Source organism: Lycium barbarum, chromosome 4 (assembly GCF_019175385.1).
Source record: "Lycium barbarum isolate Lr01 chromosome 4, ASM1917538v2, whole genome shotgun sequence".
Lineage (NCBI taxonomy): Eukaryota > Viridiplantae > Streptophyta > Magnoliopsida > Solanales > Solanaceae > Lycium > Lycium barbarum.
Genome location: NC_083340.1, coordinates 131,286,746 through 131,306,202, shown reverse-complemented (window position 1 = coordinate 131,306,202; position 19,457 = coordinate 131,286,746). Strand labels below are relative to the sequence as shown.

The following is a 19,457-nucleotide window of genomic DNA, read 5'->3' as shown; positions in this document are numbered from 1 at the left end:
GATAATTATAGCTAGTTTCTTATTATAAGTTTAGTATACAAATCTTGAACACTCCCTCTCCTATATATTATGAACTTAACACATAGATGGAGAGGCAAAATAGCACTTGAGGATCAAGCTTAAGCCTTCCCTGGTGTCTGCTATGTCTGGGGTTCCTGGAAACCCCTTGAATCTTGTGCGGTATCAGGAACAAGAGGGTGAAAGCTTTCTTTTTTGGGATGTTTTAGTATCTCCATGGGTGTGTATATTAATGGTATATGGTTGATAGGTGTGTATATTTGTTTGTGTGGTATTGCCTATTTGTGTTTAAGAAAATGACCCTATGGGCTTGTTCACTTTATTTCAGTTTTGGGCCTGTTTTTGTGCTATTTCAATCTATGTGGGCCTTAGGTTCTAGGCCTATAGTTCTTTGCATTCCGGGCTTGTTTCTTTGCTGTTTCAGTCCATGTGGGTGTGTATGTTTCAGTCGAGTTTCTATTTCATCAAATATAGTATATTTTTAGAATCATATGACTTATATGTATTTATTACACAAAGCTTTGTCTTCATTAAATCTCAGTTTTAGATGCTTTCTAATCCATATTTCCCTTTCTTCCATGTTTGCATGAAACATCATTGTTTGGTCGGTTTCTTTTGCATAAACCTATTGATCGAGTCCGTTGGAAAAAATGGAAAGGGAAGCTGATATTTGTGAAAGCCCAGCCAATGGGTGAAAATGGCACTGATGGGCTTGGGTTGGCCCATCAGTTGTTTACAAATATTTTTCCTACTCTCTCCCCTCTTCTTACTTTGATATATGGCATTTATGTATATTGTATGCAATGAATGTGCTAAATATTGGAACCCTTATGTATGTTTAGAACCTAGGAAAAACATTTAGTATCTTTAGGAAAGTCGCCCAAAAATTGGATTTCCAAAACCCGGCTAAGCCATTTCTAAGTCTAAATCATAACTTTTTTTTTCAAAAGGATTCGATTTGTTCCAACTGATCGTGATAAAATATGAGAACAAAAAGATGGATTTCGATTAAGCGAAATAAGCTTTTTTGTTTGATAATTGACGGACTCCATTGTGAAATTGTTTTATGGACTTCAAAACAAATGTCGTTATAAAAAATGGAATAAAAAAATGGCTCTTTTGCAAAACTGGATTAAGGGTCAAAACGAGTTTTTTAGTGATTTGAACGTTTGGACTTCAAAAAGACAATTTTGGGCCTGATGTGAATATTTAGACTGCTAAAATCTGAACGTTGGTACTATTTTCTGCCTTGAAGAAGGACTTTGGGCCTGGATGCCCGCAATAGATTTAGACTGAAACAAACTATATTTGGATTGAAAAAATGGACTAAATATTCGGACCAGATGTTGAGACTAAGTTTGGATTTGGATATGGAGTATGGGTTGATTCTATGGGCTTCAATGATTGAAATTGGACTTAATATAACTTGTGACTTTTCTTTATGTGTGTGTGTATATATATATATATATATATATATGTATGTATAAAGAGGAGATTACTCCATATTTTCACATACATATGTATAAAAACCCGTAGGTACAAAACTCATTTTGTTAGGACTAGAATAGTAGTGACTCTATACGGGAGAAGTCCCGAGTGTGTCCTAGTCCGACAACAAAGGGAATTGAACATTTATGCGGATTTTCTAAACCAAAACGCCTTTTTATAAGGAGATTTTTGCCAACTTTTTTTTTCCTGAAGTTATGATATGAACGAAATTGAATGACATTTTTTGCGGAAAACTAAACACTTTTAAAGAAGTAAGCACATTAATCACACATTGAAGCTCGTAGGTCAACCGTATTCTACGGATCTTTAATTCTAGGGTGCGTAAAACACTTCCTTAGGGGATCACCAAAACCCTTACCTCGAACTTTGGTCCAAAAGATTTTTACTTTTTTTGAAAAAATCTTTAAAATCGGTTTTCCTAGTTTTCCACAATAAATTAGGTGGCGACTCTAAAAATACTTAAATCCAATTTGAGCACCAAATTGGCTTCAAATTGAGCACCAAATTAGGCTTCAAATCCAATTTGAGCACCAAATTAGGTGCGTAAAACACTTCAAATTGGCTTTGTTTGAAATTGAACTAATCAGTGCTTCTATAAGCTTGTGATTCCACTCTCTAGGAGCTTGTTTTAATCCATATAAGGATTTAACAAGTCTACATACTGAAGACTCCTCCTGACTTGTAAATCCTTGTGGAAGTTGCATATAGATTTCATCATGAAGATCTCCTTGTAAGAAGGCTTTAAACACATCCATTTGGTGAATATGTCATTTTTTGGATATAGCTAAAGCAAGAATGGTTCTAACAATAACCATTTTTACTATAGAGGAAAAGGTTTCTCGATAATCTGTCCCCTCCTTTTGACTATATCCTTTAGCAACTAATCTTGCTTTAAATCTTTCTACCTCACCTGGGCCCTTGTACTTTATTTTGTAAACCCATTTACAGCCTATATGAGTCGTTCATTTTGTAGGCTGGCCATATCCCATGTGTGGTTGGATTCTAGAGCTTGGATTTCTAGTTTCATTGCTTCAATCCACCTAGGATCCTTAACAACTTCTTGATAGCTAGTTGGTTCTGTATCCATGGAAGATTTAGCTATGTAAGCCTGATATTGCTTTGATAGATTTCTGTATGATATGAACTTGTCCATGGCATATGGTATATCTTTATGTATATTGAGGGACACAAATCACTCATCCAAACTGGAGGTTTTCTTTCCCTTCCTGATGTTCTGGTTGCAATTTGTTCATTTGTAGGGTTTTTTTCTTGTGGTGGAAGAATTTGAACTTGTGGATCTAGTTCTAGATCATTTTCTATGTTGGTCTGAGGAATAGGTTCCTGGATCGTATTTACAGGACTTCAACAGGTGTATGGAGAGGATCTTGTATTTGTGAGGTATCAGTATTTGGATGTTCTTGTTGGATATAGGTATTTGTATGAAAATCAATTGGAAAATGAATAGATGGAGCAGGAAACAGTCTGGACTGTTGACTAGAATCTATATAACTGGTGTTTCTTGTGTTAGGTGTAGCAAAGGGAAAGCACTCTTCTTTGAACACTACTCTGCTCACATAAAACTGATGATCTTCAATATCATAGAAAGTGTATCCTTTTTGAACCTCTGAATATCCCATATGAATAGCACTTCTAATCCTAGGTTTCAGCTTATCATGTTCTAGAATCACTTTGGCAAAGCACAAGCAACCTAACACTCTTAAGTGTCCTAATGATGGTTTCATGTGATATACTCTTTCAAAGGGAGATTGATTTCCAATAACTGGACTAGGCATCCTGTTTATCAAGTAAACTGCAGAAAGCGCACAATGTCCCTAGAACCTTGGGGGTATTTGACCTTGAAACCTTATTGCTCTAGTCACTTCTAGGATATGCTTATGCTTTATCTCTACCACCCTATTCTGTTGGGGTGTGTAGGGGCAAGACCTTTGATGTATGATCCCTAAGGACTTGAACAAATCACCATACAAGGAATTCACAGATTATGTACCATTGTCACTTCTAACTATTTTTACTGTCATATTGAATTGAGTTTGAACATACCTTAGAAATTGTTGAATAAAAAGAAACACATCAGACTTATGTTTAAGCAAAAATATCCAAGTCATCCTGGAATAATCATCTACCACCGTCAAGAAAAATTTGTTTCCATCAAAAGTAGCTCCTTCGTAAGGCCCTTGTAGATTAAGATGTATCAAATCAAAACAGCAATTAGTCTTTTATGACTAGAAGGAAAAGGCAGTGTAGCTTGTTTTGCACAAGGGAAAATACTACATTTGTCAACTTCAGCATGAATAACATGTCTATCAAGAGGAAAAATCTTCTGTAAAACAGTAATAGAGGTATGACCTAGCCTCCTGTGCCACAATCTAATGTTGATCTCTTTCAACTGAACTCTGCCATCAGCTACTAGAGTTACTTGATTATTGTGTTTGCTTGACTCATTGATCAGTATATATAGACCATTATCCTCCTTACCAATCTCCTTCACTTCCCACTGAAGAGATCTTGAAATAAGCAAAAATAAGGAAAGAAAATTGTTGATCATTTTAGTTCCTTTGTGATCTTAAAGACTGATAATAGATTATACTTGAACTGAGGAACATGAAATAAATTTGTCACAATATTTCTACTTGAGATTGAACTAGCACCAGTATGAGTAACTTGAGTTATATCACCATTGGGCAAATAGACCGGTTTTGAAATGCTATTCTCAGTTATACTAGACTTGTTCAATAAATTGATATCAGAAACCATGTGATTAGTAGCACCAGTGTCTATGATCCATTCTGTGCCTGATTAGCAGCCAACAAAGCTTGACTAGTAAGCAGAATTAGTAGCTACTAAAGCAAGGTTAATACCTGCAGCATGAGCTACATTAACAGAAGCAGCGGGGGTTGAATTATTCAGCATTTGCTTGATCTCCTCATATTGCTCTAGAGTAAACCCGTTTCCAAGTTGCACTATTGGGCTTTGTTGGTTGGGAAATCCTGCTTGCTGATTAGTAGTCACTTTTTGACTCTTATTTGCTATAGTTGTTACATCAGTATTATATGCTTGAGACCGCATACCAGCACCATAGTTCTGAGAATACACATCTATTCTAACCATACCACAATATTGAAATTCTGCATTATTTATTGAGACATTATATACAGCAGCATTCCCTGCATTTCCACCTGCTTTCTTCTTAGACTTATAGTCAGTAGGGTATCCATTAAGTTTGCAACAATCAATCCTATTATGATTTCTGAGTATACAAAAGTCACAGTACAAGTTGTTAGTGGTGGTGTTGGTGTAATTCTTCTTGAACCTGGGATTGTTGTTGCCTTTAGAGTACATAGCTACAGACTCATAAGTATTCAACTTGTGCACATTCAAGTTGCTCATTATAGCAACATTAACTCCTGGAATTCCTGATGTACTAGTAACTCCTTTTTGGTTTTCATCACCTACAATCATTGCAAATGCTTGACCAACTGTAGGAAGAGGAATTCATCAATAGGATTTGGCTTCTAGTCTTTTTGTAAGACTCATTCAACCCTATGAGAAACTGGTATAACTTTTGTATTTGTAAATATTAACAAACTCTTTAGACTTAGGACAATCACAGCCTGGGGCAGGTACAATATTCTCAAATTCACTCCACAATTCTTTCATTCTAGCATAGTAAACAGACATAGAAGAAGAACCTTGATAGAGGGTAGCAATCTCTTTGTGTACATTATAAGTTCTTGAACCATCGACTTGATCAAAACTCTCTTGCAAATCTTCCTAAACAGCATGTGCACTAGAACTAAACACTATACCACCTAGCAGATGTTTCGACACTATATTCATAATCCAAGAAATTACAATTGCATTTACCCTCCCCTATTGATCCCACAAATCTTGTGGATACTTGTCTTTCTTGCAAGAACCATTTAAAATGCCCTATTTATTACGTCCTAATAAAGCAAGTCTCATTGATCTATACCAGATTGTGTAATTATCACTACCAGTTAATTGAAACGAAATAATTGCAAAACCATTAGTATCTGAAAGACTTAAGAATAAAGGATGATTATAGTCAACCATACCAGAACCTTGTGATTGATTGTTCATCTGCTTTACACCAGTTTGATTAGCATTAGTTTCATCTGTCTGGTTCATCGATTGATTGATACCTCTTGTTGCTTGTTCTCCGTTTGTTCCCATTGCAAGAACTTCAAGAAATAGTGATTATGGTCTTCGATTGAAACAACAGATTACCAATTGATTTAGCAGCAGAATTTGATGATCGAACTTAACAACCAAAATTTCTAATCGTATGCTCTGATACCATGTTGTAATTTGAGATGTAAATCTGAATCCTAATCATTCAAGATACATTGGAGAAGACGAAGATGTAGAGAGAGAAATATTGAGTCTCTTATTATTTCATTGTGTACAAATGATTAGTACATGGATATTTATACTAAATAAGTTAATCACTCCTTTAACTAACAATTAACTAACTTTTAAAACTCACTAATGTACTTAACAGATTTAACTAACTATAATAAAAGACTGGTTTTCCCTTCTTAATTCTTCCTTCAACAGATTTTGCTTCTTACAGATACAGAGAACTCTGATCTCCTCACTTGTTCGTGAAACATCAGCTCAAAATTTCCATGAAGCATATGTTCGTAATTTCTCTTTGGTTACATAGAACTAACTTTTGTTTCTGCATTTATATCAGATGGTTAGTAATGTTGTACACTTACATTAGTGCGGTTTTTGCTAGGTGCCTTTTTCATTTTTTATAGATGTGTATATCAGTGCAGGGATAATTGTGGGACTTAAAGAACCTTAGAACTCCTACAATCTATGTTGATACAAAATTTTAAGTATTGAAGTGAAACGGGTCCATATGGAGTATAATGGGTGTTACGGTTCGCTTTTACGCGAGTAAGGCATAAAAGTTACTACTAGATAGTTGGTGCTCTAAATTGGATAGTTAGTGTTTTAGAGTCGCCACCTAATTTATTCAAAAGGAAAATTAGGAAAACCGGGTTAAAAGAGTTTTCCAGACCGAGAAAAAAGACTTTTTGGACCAAGAAATTTTTTTTACTTTATCAAATCAAGAAACATTTTAGTGAAGCCCAACAGGTCAAGACCATAGCCTATATATCTAGTCTGCCAAACTCAATCTGGCCCAAAACGAACTCACGGTCCAACAGGCCCAATTTAGTCCACCAAATGTCAAATGTTTAATTCAGTCACACAAAAACGGGCTGATCTCCCAAATTCATTTAGTCCGTGCATCATGGGACGAGCCAAACTTCTGCCCAAATCCTTTAAATGCCAAATTCAAATCTGTTCTTTTTATCCAAATGCGGCCCAATTGAAATACACCCCTTTCAATCCCAAAACATGCTACATTGGTCAAAATTTAGCAGACTTTCGAGTCTAAATCAGTGTTAACACAATTTTACTCCTTATTTTCAAAAGGGGTTTAATTAACATGTTGCTTCTCCTTTTTTTTTTTTCTTTTTTTTTTTGTACTTCTTTAGACCAGGTTTGCTCATAAAAATTTACCAGATTCTATGATGACCAAATTGTATGAAAATCCGCGTTTTTAAATTTAACAACTTAGTGTTTTAAAATACCACTGGTATCACTCATAAAATCAGTCCATTATTTGATCCAAAATCTAACTTTTTCTTAAATACATGTCTAATTTTTCGTAAAATTGGTTTTAAACTCAAAAGTTTTGAAATGATTTGTACTTCTTTTATTTTAACTACCAAATTAACTAGGTGGTAATCAGTAACAATGGGTTAAGGCCCAGTAACAGAGCAGTTTCAAAATTCAAAACAAACAAATGGCTTATGTATACTTCATGTATATTTTGAGTATACCTCGTTCATATAAATCCACAAGGATATTTGGAGGGTTAATTTTGGAAAGCTTTTGCCCTCGTCTTCCTAATGTTGCACAAGTTCCAAGGGATTTCCAAGAATCCCAAGCATGGCTAACATCGGGGAGGGTTCAAGCTTGATCCACAATAACCCAACTAACCTCCCCAAAAGTGTACGAACCAAAGCATACTTTAGATATACACACATATACATGATCAAGACACAGTATGCTTGCAACCCAACCAAACAGGCAAAGAAGCCAAACATCATAACTAAACATGGTGATCTAAACAAACAAATAGGACCAGCTAACATTTCTAATTAGCGTGACAAACTTAAACTGAGCCATTTAACACTGTAATCAAACAAGATGATCCAAAACTAAACCTAGAAATAAGAGTATAAACCACTATAAACTAAACATGATTGGATTTATCTTTCACAGGACAAAGAAGCTTAGAACTCAACAGGCCTGTTGAATAGAGGCAGCACATCAAACCCCTTTCACTAGGCAAGACAAACTAATCAAACAAGGAACCAGAGATCAAGTACCATGAATAACAGGACAAACTCAAATTAAACCAAAAAGGGAAATAAAACATGATAGCAGCCGAGCCTAAACAGGGAATAGGCACTTGAAGATCATAACTAGCATGATGACACTAACTACATACAACATCAAATACCACAATCAGCAGGGTAAGACTGGCTAAACAAGAAATGGAAATCAAACAACAATGTTGATCATAGTATCGGCTAGATAGGAAACAAAAATTTTAGGGCTATAACTAATAGGGTGACAGTAAACTCAACAGACCACGACCAACAAGGGTAAGACTAGCTAAACAAGCAAGAGGGAAAATCAAACATTAATAATGAACAGAAATTTGGGTACTGTGACTAACTAAGCTATAACTATCTAAACAAAAATCAACACCTTAAAGAAAAGAAGAGAGCCAAACAATATGAAAACAAAGAGGCTATAAAATATATATAAAAAAAGGATAGGGGATTACCTCTTTTGAGTGTAGCCCTTAGTCGAGATTTGAACTAAAAGAACCTTTTCTTCCTCAATTTCCCAACTCAGCCAACACAAAAAGAAAACCAAACACTTCAAAAATTTTAAACTAATCCGAAAATTAAAGGTCTCTAGTGTAAAACACTTAGAAACCCTAGGTATTCATATTTTTTTTTTTTTTGCAAGTGAGATTCTGTTCTTCAGTGCCTAACAAGTGAAAATAAAGACCCTATTTATAGAATTCCCCAAGTTTCCCAAACCCTAGAGTTTCGATGTGGGATGAACCTCAAATTTGAGGTTCCCTCCTCACAATTCCATATTGTAGGGTTGAAATTTCATTAAAAAAAAAAAACTTCAACGATCCAGTTTAAGTCAACAATAGATCGATCCAGAGGTTTTACCAAGAACCAATCAAAAATCTGCATTTCAAACATATGCCAACAAAACTCATTAAGGCTTTACAGCTTTTTGAACGTTGAAGAAACAAAAAGTAGAACAAAAGCAAAATAATACCTTGTTTGGACGATTTAAAACGAAAATGGTAAAGAGTATTAATTAGCTTACTTCAAATGGCCACACAAACCTGAAGAAATCACAAAACCACTCTGTAAACATGCTAAAATAAGGAGCGTGATGTAGGGGAGAGAGAATCTCTCTCAGCGGCGCTAGGGTTAAAGGGGGAGGGGAGAGGGAAAGAAGAGACGGGGCTTGTTTGGACAAGCAGAAAAAAGGATAAAGGAGCTTTGGCCCCTTCTCTTAAATCATGACTTGGGCTGGGTCTGGCCCTTGTTGGGCTAGATGTATTACACACACACACACACACACACACACACACACACACACACACACACACACACACACACACACACACACACACACACACACACACACACATATATATATATATATATATATATATATATATATATATATATATATATACTATATGTATATATGTACATATCCTATATATATGTATATATATAGATGCATTACATATACATATACCAACAGAACAAATGGGAAAGAATTAATGGGTTCACAAAAGTAAAAAATAATAATAATAATAAAAAAAAAAGAAAATTTAAGAGATTAATTTGCTATTAAATTGAAACTAAAAAAAACAATTAATTTAAAAACATGACTAATTTTCATAAAAATATTAAATTTACAGGGATGACCTTAATTGAATTAAATCATGAATTTGGTATTTTCAATTGTGGCCCCATTTGGCTAATCTAATTGATTATTTCAATTGTAGCCGTGATTAAACACATAATAGGAAATTTACAAATATAATCATAATTAATTTATCTAAATCAATTATAATTAATTTGATAATTGTCCACATAAATTGATTATGCAGAGAATTTATCATATGTATTACACATATATATACTATATGTATATATCATATGTACATATCCTATATATATAGATGCATTACATATACTAACAGAACAAAAGGGAAAGAATTAACGGGTACACAAAAATAATAAATAATAATAATAATAATAATAATAATAATAATAAAAAGACAATTTAAGAGATTAATTTGCTACTAAATTGAAACTAAAAAAACCAATTAATTTAAAAACATGACTGATTTTCATAAAAAAAATATTAAATTTACAGGGATGGCCTTAATTGAATTAAAGCATGAATTTGCTATTTTCAATTGTGGCCCCATTTGGCTAATTTAATTGATTATTTCAATTGTAGCCGTAATTAAACACATAATAGGCAATTTACAAATATAATCATAATTAATTTATCTAAATCAATTATAATTAATTTGAGAATTGTGCACATAAATTAATTATACAGAGAATTAAAATTTTGGGGTAAAATGATTATTTATTTCAATTACTCAATTTCCTTGAATTAAAAATGGGGGGTAAATATTTGCTAATTAAAATTCTGATATTTGCATAATTAAATAAATAGCTACTCCACACTATTTTTAGTAAAATGTCTTATTAGTTATTGTGAAATAATTTCCAAAAGATTTATTATAGAAATTATTTTACCAAACACTAAAGGTAAAACATTATATGCATAGTCTATAAAATCATCTTGATTTTTACTAAAAAAATATATATTTATCACCCCATTTAATATTCAGGCACTTTAAGCAATTAAAATAAATTACGGGAGATCAAAAATTAGGTGTCAACAATGGGGCAAAGAGGATTCATATGGCTGTCGGCCAATTAGTTTGGCATTGAGCTTAGTGTTATCATAGTGGTGATGTTTTTGTTGATTTTCCTAAAAGGTTATCCTTTTCTCAAGAACTAATTATTGGAAATTCATAGATTCCAGAGCCCGGAATGACAGGAATTCTGGCCTAAGATGTTGAGAACCCTTACTGCATTGAGAAAGTGCATCTTCAGGCCTTTAATGTAAGGTCCCATGCGAAGAGCTACTGGAGTATTGTAGAGTATGCATGTGAATAGTTTTTCAAATTATAGTTTGCTTGCTCTTATAAAAAATAAAAATATAGTTTATTTCCTAAGCTACCAACCATATGAATCATATCTAGCCAGGGTGGTGATTGAGACCTGTCTAAACCTCCACCATTTGTTGGTGGGGGTTGGATTCACCATAGAGTATTCCCCTCCCTCATTTGCCCCTCTTCACCCTTATGTAAAAAATCTAGCAAGGGTAGTTTGGTTTATTTCAAGACTCCAATTCTCCTTCTTCTTCTTTTTTTAACTATTTCAACAAGTTATAATTGCATTTTGTCCTCCTGTTTTTTTTAATGAATGCCAGTTTTTCTTCAGCAGTTTGACGATTTTTCACCCATATGGATCAGACCACGACAGACTGGAGAGGTAGAAGGGTATCATCTTATCTAATTTTCAGTTCTGGTTTGTAAAATACTACTACAAAAGCTACTACGCGCAAACAAACTTTCTTTTGCAGATGGACAAAGAGCCAATAGTTTAGGGAAATCCGAGGCAACCTGTCTTGAATAAAAGAGAGATAGAAGGCTATCTTTTGAGATTGTTTTTTTTTTTTAACTTTCAATATTTTTATGTGTGTGTGTGGGAGTACCTTTGCATCTCTAAGCTCATTTTTTTCCTCTTTTCCATGACCCCAGTGGGAAAATCAGAGACTGAAAAGAAGCAAAAAGATGGATTTTCTACGGAGGAATCGAGGAAGCTCTTCATAAGGAGATGTGGCCATTTCTCCTGGGATACTATCCCAATAATTCCACTTATGCAGAGAGGATAGAACTTGTCAAGAACAGAAAGTCGGGTTACGAAGTGAAAAAAGTCGAACGGTTTGTGGGCTATCCCTATGTTGATTAGTATTAATATTTTTATAAGGGTTTTAAAAGGCGGGGGCGTAGGCATGGCGTATTATATTTGTCTCGGCGAGGCGTAAGCCCCGAGCCCCCGAGGCACAGGGCGTAAGCCCCATGGGTATTTAATTTTTAGTATTTCATAAAATAATATAATTACAATAAATATTTTTGAATAAGTAAAATTACATAAAACAAATAAAATAAAACTGTAAATAAATAATAAATTTAAATATGAGGCCTTAAGTATAGACAAATATACAAAAAATTTAGTATTACCTTTTTCATTTCATACCTGTTGTCTTTTACTTCATATAGCAACATTAGTATTTATATTAGTGAGGATCAATTCAAGTCAATAAGTTATTAGTCATGTGTTTTAAAGACATTACCTAGGATGTTATTATAAAAACTTTATGTAATAATATGAAGATTTGAGTAGTTTAGTTGAAAGTTTTACAATATTGCACTTAAACCATACATAGTGTTTTTCCTTTCTTTTGTTATATATATTTTGTAATTCTTTTTAAAATCTTCAATACTATCTAAGAGAAACTTAAACCATGAAATTCATCAGTAAAATTTTTTGGGGCCTCAAAAGTTTGGTTACAACTTGTAATTATATATAACATAGTTTTAAGAGTATAAATAATACAATGAAATAAAAGCTATTATGGAATACAAATCAAATCTAACATCTTAATTTTCAAACAATGAAAAAATCACATTTTCTTAAAAACATATTACTATCATACTGTTCATTTTATATCAATAAACTTTATCCACTACTAAAAAACTGGCAAAAACCGACGGAAAAACTCCACGGATTTCGTCAGTTTTTCGATAATTTTTTGAAATCTAATTTTTTTTTAAGATAATCGTCGTACTGCGTCGGTTATGTTTCGTGCAAAAATGCGCAAAAATATAATTATTTATTATATTATTTCCTAAAATAAACCGACGGAGTCAGTCGATTTTTACAGCGAAAAAATAGTATAAATAAATCAATGTAAGTATTTGAACAAAGAACATGTGTGGTCTAGTGGTAGAGCCCGTTAATGCCAAGGAACATATCTGGGTTTGATTCCAAGTTGCTACATTTTTTTTTATTTCAAAAAAAAAAACCGACGTTGTCGTCTGAGTCCGCCGGTTTCGAAAAGCGACGTAATGTAAACCGACAGACGTGTTGCGATGATTTTCCGTCGATTTTTCACTGAAAAACCGACGCAATCCATCGGTTTTAACCGTGGATTTTCACCTGTTTTTTAGTAGTGATCAGTATTATAATTAAAATGTAACTCCTTCATGAATAAATTTAAATTAATTTCAAATAGCGAAATAATAAAATATGATAATTTTGATATATAGGAAAAAAGACCAATGGCAAGTGAAAATGTACAAATCGGCTACGTATTTTTAAAAGAAATGTTAAGTGATATTCACCCTCACGATGTTCTCAAATAGTAAATATGCAATATTACGACTTATTATTTGAGTTACACCCAATCTTCTTATTTATATAGATGAAAAACTATTAAGTATCATTCATTTGTTAAAGCATTATGAGGGTCAATGATTTTAATTAAGGAATTTAACGTATAATTTGTGTAAGAACTGTTAGGCGAGCCCTAAGCATTGGGATTTAGGCGTGTTTAGGGCGTACAGTCGAGCGCTTAGGGCGTAGGCCTCATAGGAACTAAGCCCTGAGGCGTTTTTCTAGTGCCTCGCCCCAAGGCGAGTCCTGAAACTGCCTTTTAAAACACTGTTTTTTATTATTCGGTAAAAAAACTGATCTTTTTATTCTTCTTCTTCCATTGTTCTTAGGCGATATGTTAGGAGACTAATCCATCAATCAAACCCTATGACGGGGATGACATACCAAACATCAAAATTCTGGGATGAGGCTCCTCTCCATTTCCATTGCTTCATTTTCCCCAAGTTCTTACTTGGATGAGAGACAAATGGCATGAGTTAAAATAGATGGTTAAGATTTAATAAACTAAATCAAAAGTCTAACCATAGTTTGAATAATAAAGAAGTCCTTATCAGCTTAAAAACTTTCCGATTATTTCTCCTTTTGCCAGATTTATGAACTTCAACATTTTCATGATTTTATCTCTTCTCCTCTTTGTGCAAAAACAATATTTTCTGTAAAAAATCTTGGTAACACCAAAAATCGTGGCTGCAAAGTCAATTTCTTTTCGTGATATAAATCTATGATTCTAGCAAATTGTTATAATAACACACAACACAATTGAACATCATCGATATTGTTATAAAATAAACAATTAGCATAATTAGAAGGAACCTAGTTATTAAAAATATTTAACTGTCGTCATCCCTACTTATAGCTAACTTTCAAGAGATAATGCCCAATAGTTAAAATGAAATCAAAAGATTAAACTCAAAGAGAAATTGAAAGATAGATTATATTTGTGAGGAAGTACGAAACTGTAGGAAGAGGGAGACTGGGAGTCTCCATCTTTGGTGTAACTGTAGTATGTTAGATAGTTTGGATCAGTATATGGACTTATTGAGTTTGTTGGGAGGGATCACTTGATAATCTCTTGTATGGTATGTTGTTGAGTCGTGTACTTGTAACTCCTCCGAATCAGTTTTTTCTTCTCATCAGAAGCTAGTTATCAAGTACATTTCATACAATTTGCACAATGCATCTCTGTTCTACATGATTCAATGCTTTAAGAAACTCGTTCGAATTACTTAAATAAGATAAAAAGTAATTTAGTATCAGCAAATTTGAATTAGAAATCCAGGATTATGTTGCATCTCATAAGTTCTATTATTTATGTTAGTTAGGATTAATTCAAATTAATAAGACGTTGGACATATATTTGAAATACAATCCGTTAGATGTTGTTGTATAAAATTTTACTTACTAATATGAAGGTGTGAGTAGTCTAATTCAAAATTTTAAAATATTTCAATTATAAAAAGTAGACAGTTTTTTTTTCTACAATTCTTTTTTTTATTATTCTTTTCGAAGATCTAAATATATCCTTCATCCACTTATTTTACTGAAAATACCTCTTTAGTTACCTTTTTTGCTCAGTTATGTCCTTATGACTAACGGTCAACACTTAATTAAGAAAATTATTTAAATTTCACGTGCATTTTATTATTGGTCCAATTTTTAACTCTGACCCCAATTAAATAAATTCCCTCACCCGTCAGAGCCAAACACTAACCCGCTTGGAAAACATAAAATATTATCGGGAAAATCACTTTCGGTCATTTTTGCTCTACTCCCTTTTCTTCTTTATTTTTTTCTCCAAAACACCACTTGCACGTTCACGATACAAACACACACACAATAAAAAGGAAGAAAGAATAAAAAAGGGACTGCACACACATGGTTTAAAAAGCTCTCACAGACAGTGCGTTACCGTAAACAGCCCCATTGACTGGTGACCATCGTTGCTCCAAAACGCCACCTCTCACAATAGCTCCATCTGTAAATATACATCGAAAAATCTATGGCTGGAAAAAAAATTGAATGACAGATAAAAAGAATAAACAAAAAGAGGAGGTAAAGCAAAAATGACCAAAAATGATTTTTCCGATGAAATTTTATGTTTTCAGGCGGATTAGTGTTTGGGGCGGGTAAGTCAGAAAATCGGGTGGGTGAATTTATTTAAGAGAAAAGTACACCCCGTGGCCATAGTTCGACCCATGTTTGGGCTTAAAACCCCGAGTTGGCCGTTCAGCCCAAAGTATTGTCAAGCGCTAGCCCAGAATGGGCTAGGCCATTCACTAAAAATAATCAGGCTTTTTGTCGCCACAAAAGATCGTAAAGTCGTAACTAAAAGGTTCGCTACAAAAGAACAGGACTATAGTCGCCACTAAAGATCGACAAAAAAAATTCATACTGAGACTTCAAAAATGTCACACCCCACCCTTGGTAAGGCATGATTGGCACCCGGCACCTTACGGAAACCGAGCGAACCAACTTATAACTTGTATTCTCTATGTCTCGAATGACAAAATAAGGCTAAGGCTAGATATGAACGTAATATCATGTATAAATATATGTCCAATGGACCCACGACGCCAATATAACGACCGATAGAACATAACGAAGCTATACACAGGAACTGTCTGCAAAGCCTCTATGAACATGACTGAAGTATACATGTCAGTACAGGGCCCCCGACATGCCCTGAACAAAAATCATACAAACATATATACATCCAGACTCGGCAGCGCTCCAGGAAGAAGTGCAGCCCGATCCATAAATAAATAATAGTGCTACAGAACGTGCAGCCCAATCCATAAATATTTTATATTGCTGCGGAACGTGCAGCCCGATCCATATATCATATCATCATCTTGTATATATATTGCCGCGGAGTGAATGGCCCGATCCATTTTCCCATATATCCCGCGTCCGGGACGATATCCAGCCGATCAGGTGGCTATGCGTATATAACGCCTCACCTTTACCCCATATGTACATATAAATATGTATATATATAAACATAAGTAGCATGCATGAGAGCCCAAGTAAAAGTTATCACTTTATCGGAGTGACGTAAGGTCGGTAACCTCCGATTATATTATGGAATAATCATCATCGCTCTATCTCACCTTGAAGGAACAATTATTATAACATGAGGTCAACAACAATGAGTGGAATCAAGAAAATCATGAAATAAGCTCAGTGATCTCATCTTAGAATTAAAATCATAAGCTTTGGAATTTCTAGAATTCAAATCAGCATCATCATGTTCATCATAGAAAACACATCATCTTTAGTATCATAACAAGCTTTTAAGAATCATGAACTTCTAACTTTTGGTTGTAAGAAGGTTATGGAAACATATATGGAATAATAGCATAGGAATCATGCCTTTTGAAAGAAAGGGACTAGCCTTCACATACCTGTTCAGCCTCCAATTATCTACACTTATTCGTCCGAGCTCGCAAGTCTACATTTAAGAGGATTCACACAATCGTTAGACTCATCGTAGTATATTTGTGCTAAGCTTTCAAGTCAAACTATTTTATATCCTGCTGAAAATCGGGCAGCAGCTCCCCTGTTTATATGCCTAGCTCGACATCTCAATTCAGCAACCAACAACAACAACAACAATACCAACATCAATAACATCATTTCCAACACCAATATATACAATAAAACAGCCCACACGCTGTTTTCCAACTTCCATAACTAACCAATTTACTACACAATTATTTAACGACTTTGTCTCCGAGAATAAGCCTTAAATAATACCAAAAGAGAAAGATTCATACCTTACTCCTGTTGAAGTAGCAATATCCCCGATATCCGCTTTGAATCCACGTCAAAGTAGATCGCAAAACAAGACTACAATCACAACCACGCGCTATCCGGACCTAAACTAATATTCCGTCACTTGAAAATTGCTCATTTTTTTGGTATTCTCACACCCTCAACTATTTTTCTGGAATTTTCTAGGAAAATATGATGAAAAAAAGGGGTTATTACCCTTTATATAAGGGTCAAATTCGGGTCGGGTCACTGTAGCACGCGTTTCTGCTCTGTCAGCCGAACTTGTAACGTCCATAATTCTCCACTCTGATGTCCTATTGATGAGCGGTTTGTTGCGTTGGAAACTAGACTCGACGAAATTCATTTTAGGATTTTGAAAAACCTTAAAACACTTCATATGCTAAGAGATATTCGTCCCTCAAGTAGGACCAAAATCTTCTCACGAAACTTTACCCGTCCTTTCTCCAAAGTCGTACTACTCCATTTCTTCCACTCATTTCCTTATAAAACCCTCCGGTATACCTTATATACATCCTTCACTCATTAAAGATACTTAATAATGCTTGCTCCTTATATTCCAAAGTGGTTTTACTTAACCCTAACTCAACGTACTTATGTTTCAAATTTGATAAGTGCTCTTCGAAGATACGGGGTGTAACAAAAAATATCCCAAAACATGTATAATAGGTGTATAATTAGTAAGTATACGTTAGTTGAGCCTTCTAGATCCCAAAACATGTGTAATAAGTGTATAATTAGTAAGTATGCATTAATTATACGTGTATTAAACAAAAATTATACACCAATGATACATTTTCTAATTATATATTTATTATACACAAATTATACAACAATGATATATTTTTTCTATACATATACTTTAGATATACATATTATATATGATAATGATACAGTTTATATACATATATATACACACACAGAGTTGTGATACATATTCTATATGTATGATATATTTTCTATACATATACAGTAATAATACATATACATCAATGATACAGTTTATACACATATGCTGGAATTAGTTGCAAAATAGCTAGAAAATGGAATTATTTTGAAAAGGCTAAAAATGACTTTTAAGATTTTTGGGTCATCGAGTGTCAATAGTTTCACCCGGATGGCCATTTGCGTCCTTTTCCCTTTATTTAATTGAGGTCAGAGTTTATAATTGGATCAGTAATAAAATGTCACTTGAAATTTAAATAATATACTTTTTTAAATTAAATGTTGACATTTAGAATATTTTCAACAAACTAGGTAGATGAAGGATATAATTAGACATTTTGCGATAGTCCAGGGCATTTTTTGCCCTTTTCTATAAACAAAATTAGAATTATGTTCCTTGAAAATCGTCTATCAACAAATTCAGTTTATTTTGATACTAGTTACATGAGGCCCGTGCTAAGCCCGGGCCCAAATTCATGATACAAAAGCTTTTTTTTTTTGTGCGGAATTTCGCAAGACAGAGTTTTGTAGCAAAGTTAGGCCTGTTCGGGCCAAAGTTAGGCCTTAAGGCAGAGTTTTGCCTTCAGGTATAAGGCAAACTCTGCCTTAAGGTAGAGCTCTGACATGTCTGAAGGCAAAACTCTACCTGATCAGGCATAGTTTGACTCAAACTCTGCCTGATCAGGTAGAATTTTGAGGCAAACTGTTACACCTCGGAAATTTCTCCGTGAACGTACAACGAGTAGACCAACGAAGTGTATGAGTGTGAGATGTTTTACTAAGTAGGGAATGACTATTTATGAATTCTGGAAATGAGAAAGTTACAGATTTGCACTTCGACCCAGTGGGTCGTAAAATAGAATACGGCCCGTAAAGTGGTTTACGGACCGTAAACTGCCATCGTCCTTCAACATTCCAAAAATTTCAAATTTCTACCAAATGACGAAATGGTTAAATACGACTCAGAATACGGACCGTAAATCGAAATACAACCCGTAAACCACCATGACTCCAGCAAACCTTTCTGTTTCTGATATGCTTAAATACGGTCGTGAAGGACGGACCGTAAACCAGAATACGGCCCGTAAACTGGGTTTACGGCCACTGTGCACCCGACTACTGTTCATTAAAAATCAGGTTTTGAGTTATTAAAAGGGACCCTAAGCTCATTTATTCATTTCTCATCTACACGACTCAAGAAGTCTCTAGAACACTCTAAACACTTTATTCACAAGAATTCAACAGGACCAAAGGAAAATCAAGGTCAATAACATCAAATCCATGAAATCAAGTGTAAGAATCACATCAAAGTTCATCTACATCAAGGAATTGCAAAGGAAGTGAAATAGGGTTTTTGGTATAGAAAAGCATCGCTACTCAAGGCTCGTTCCTACAACATCTAAGGAAAGTTTGATGACCTTCCCATGATGATTGAAGCATTAATACATTGAAACACTTGGATTATAGAAGAGT

At 34.1% G+C, this 19,457-nt stretch overlaps 1 protein-coding gene across 1 annotated transcript; it reads right to left on the bottom strand.

Moving 5' to 3' along the window:
* Positions 1-2,879: 2,879 nt before the first annotated feature.
* Positions 2,880-5,007, bottom strand: LOC132637791 (uncharacterized). The gene is made up of 5 exons (XM_060354828.1): positions 4,407-5,007; positions 4,136-4,340; positions 3,820-4,052; positions 3,589-3,721; positions 2,880-3,321 (listed from the first exon to the last, which is right to left on the bottom strand). Exons 1-5 carry the CDS (start codon positions 5,005-5,007, stop codon positions 2,880-2,882), a joined length of 1,614 nt encoding a protein of 537 aa, XP_060210811.1.
* Positions 5,008-19,457: the final 14,450 nt, after the last annotated feature.

What these genes read in the sequence shown, in the direction of transcription:
- LOC132637791 (XM_060354828.1), bottom strand. Translation starts at nt 5,007, where the DNA reads ATGATTGTAGGTGATGAAAACCAAAAAGGAGTTACTAGTACATCAGGA. An exon ending in TAATGTAGCTCATGCTGCAG is followed by an intron (nt 4,341 to 4,406) that starts GTATTAACCTTG and finishes GCTGCTAATCAG; the next exon opens with GCACAGAATGGATCATAGAC. An exon ending in TTTCATGTTCCTCAGTTCAA is followed by an intron (nt 4,053 to 4,135) that starts GTATAATCTATT and finishes GCTTATTTCAAG; the next exon opens with ATCTCTTCAGTGGGAAGTGA.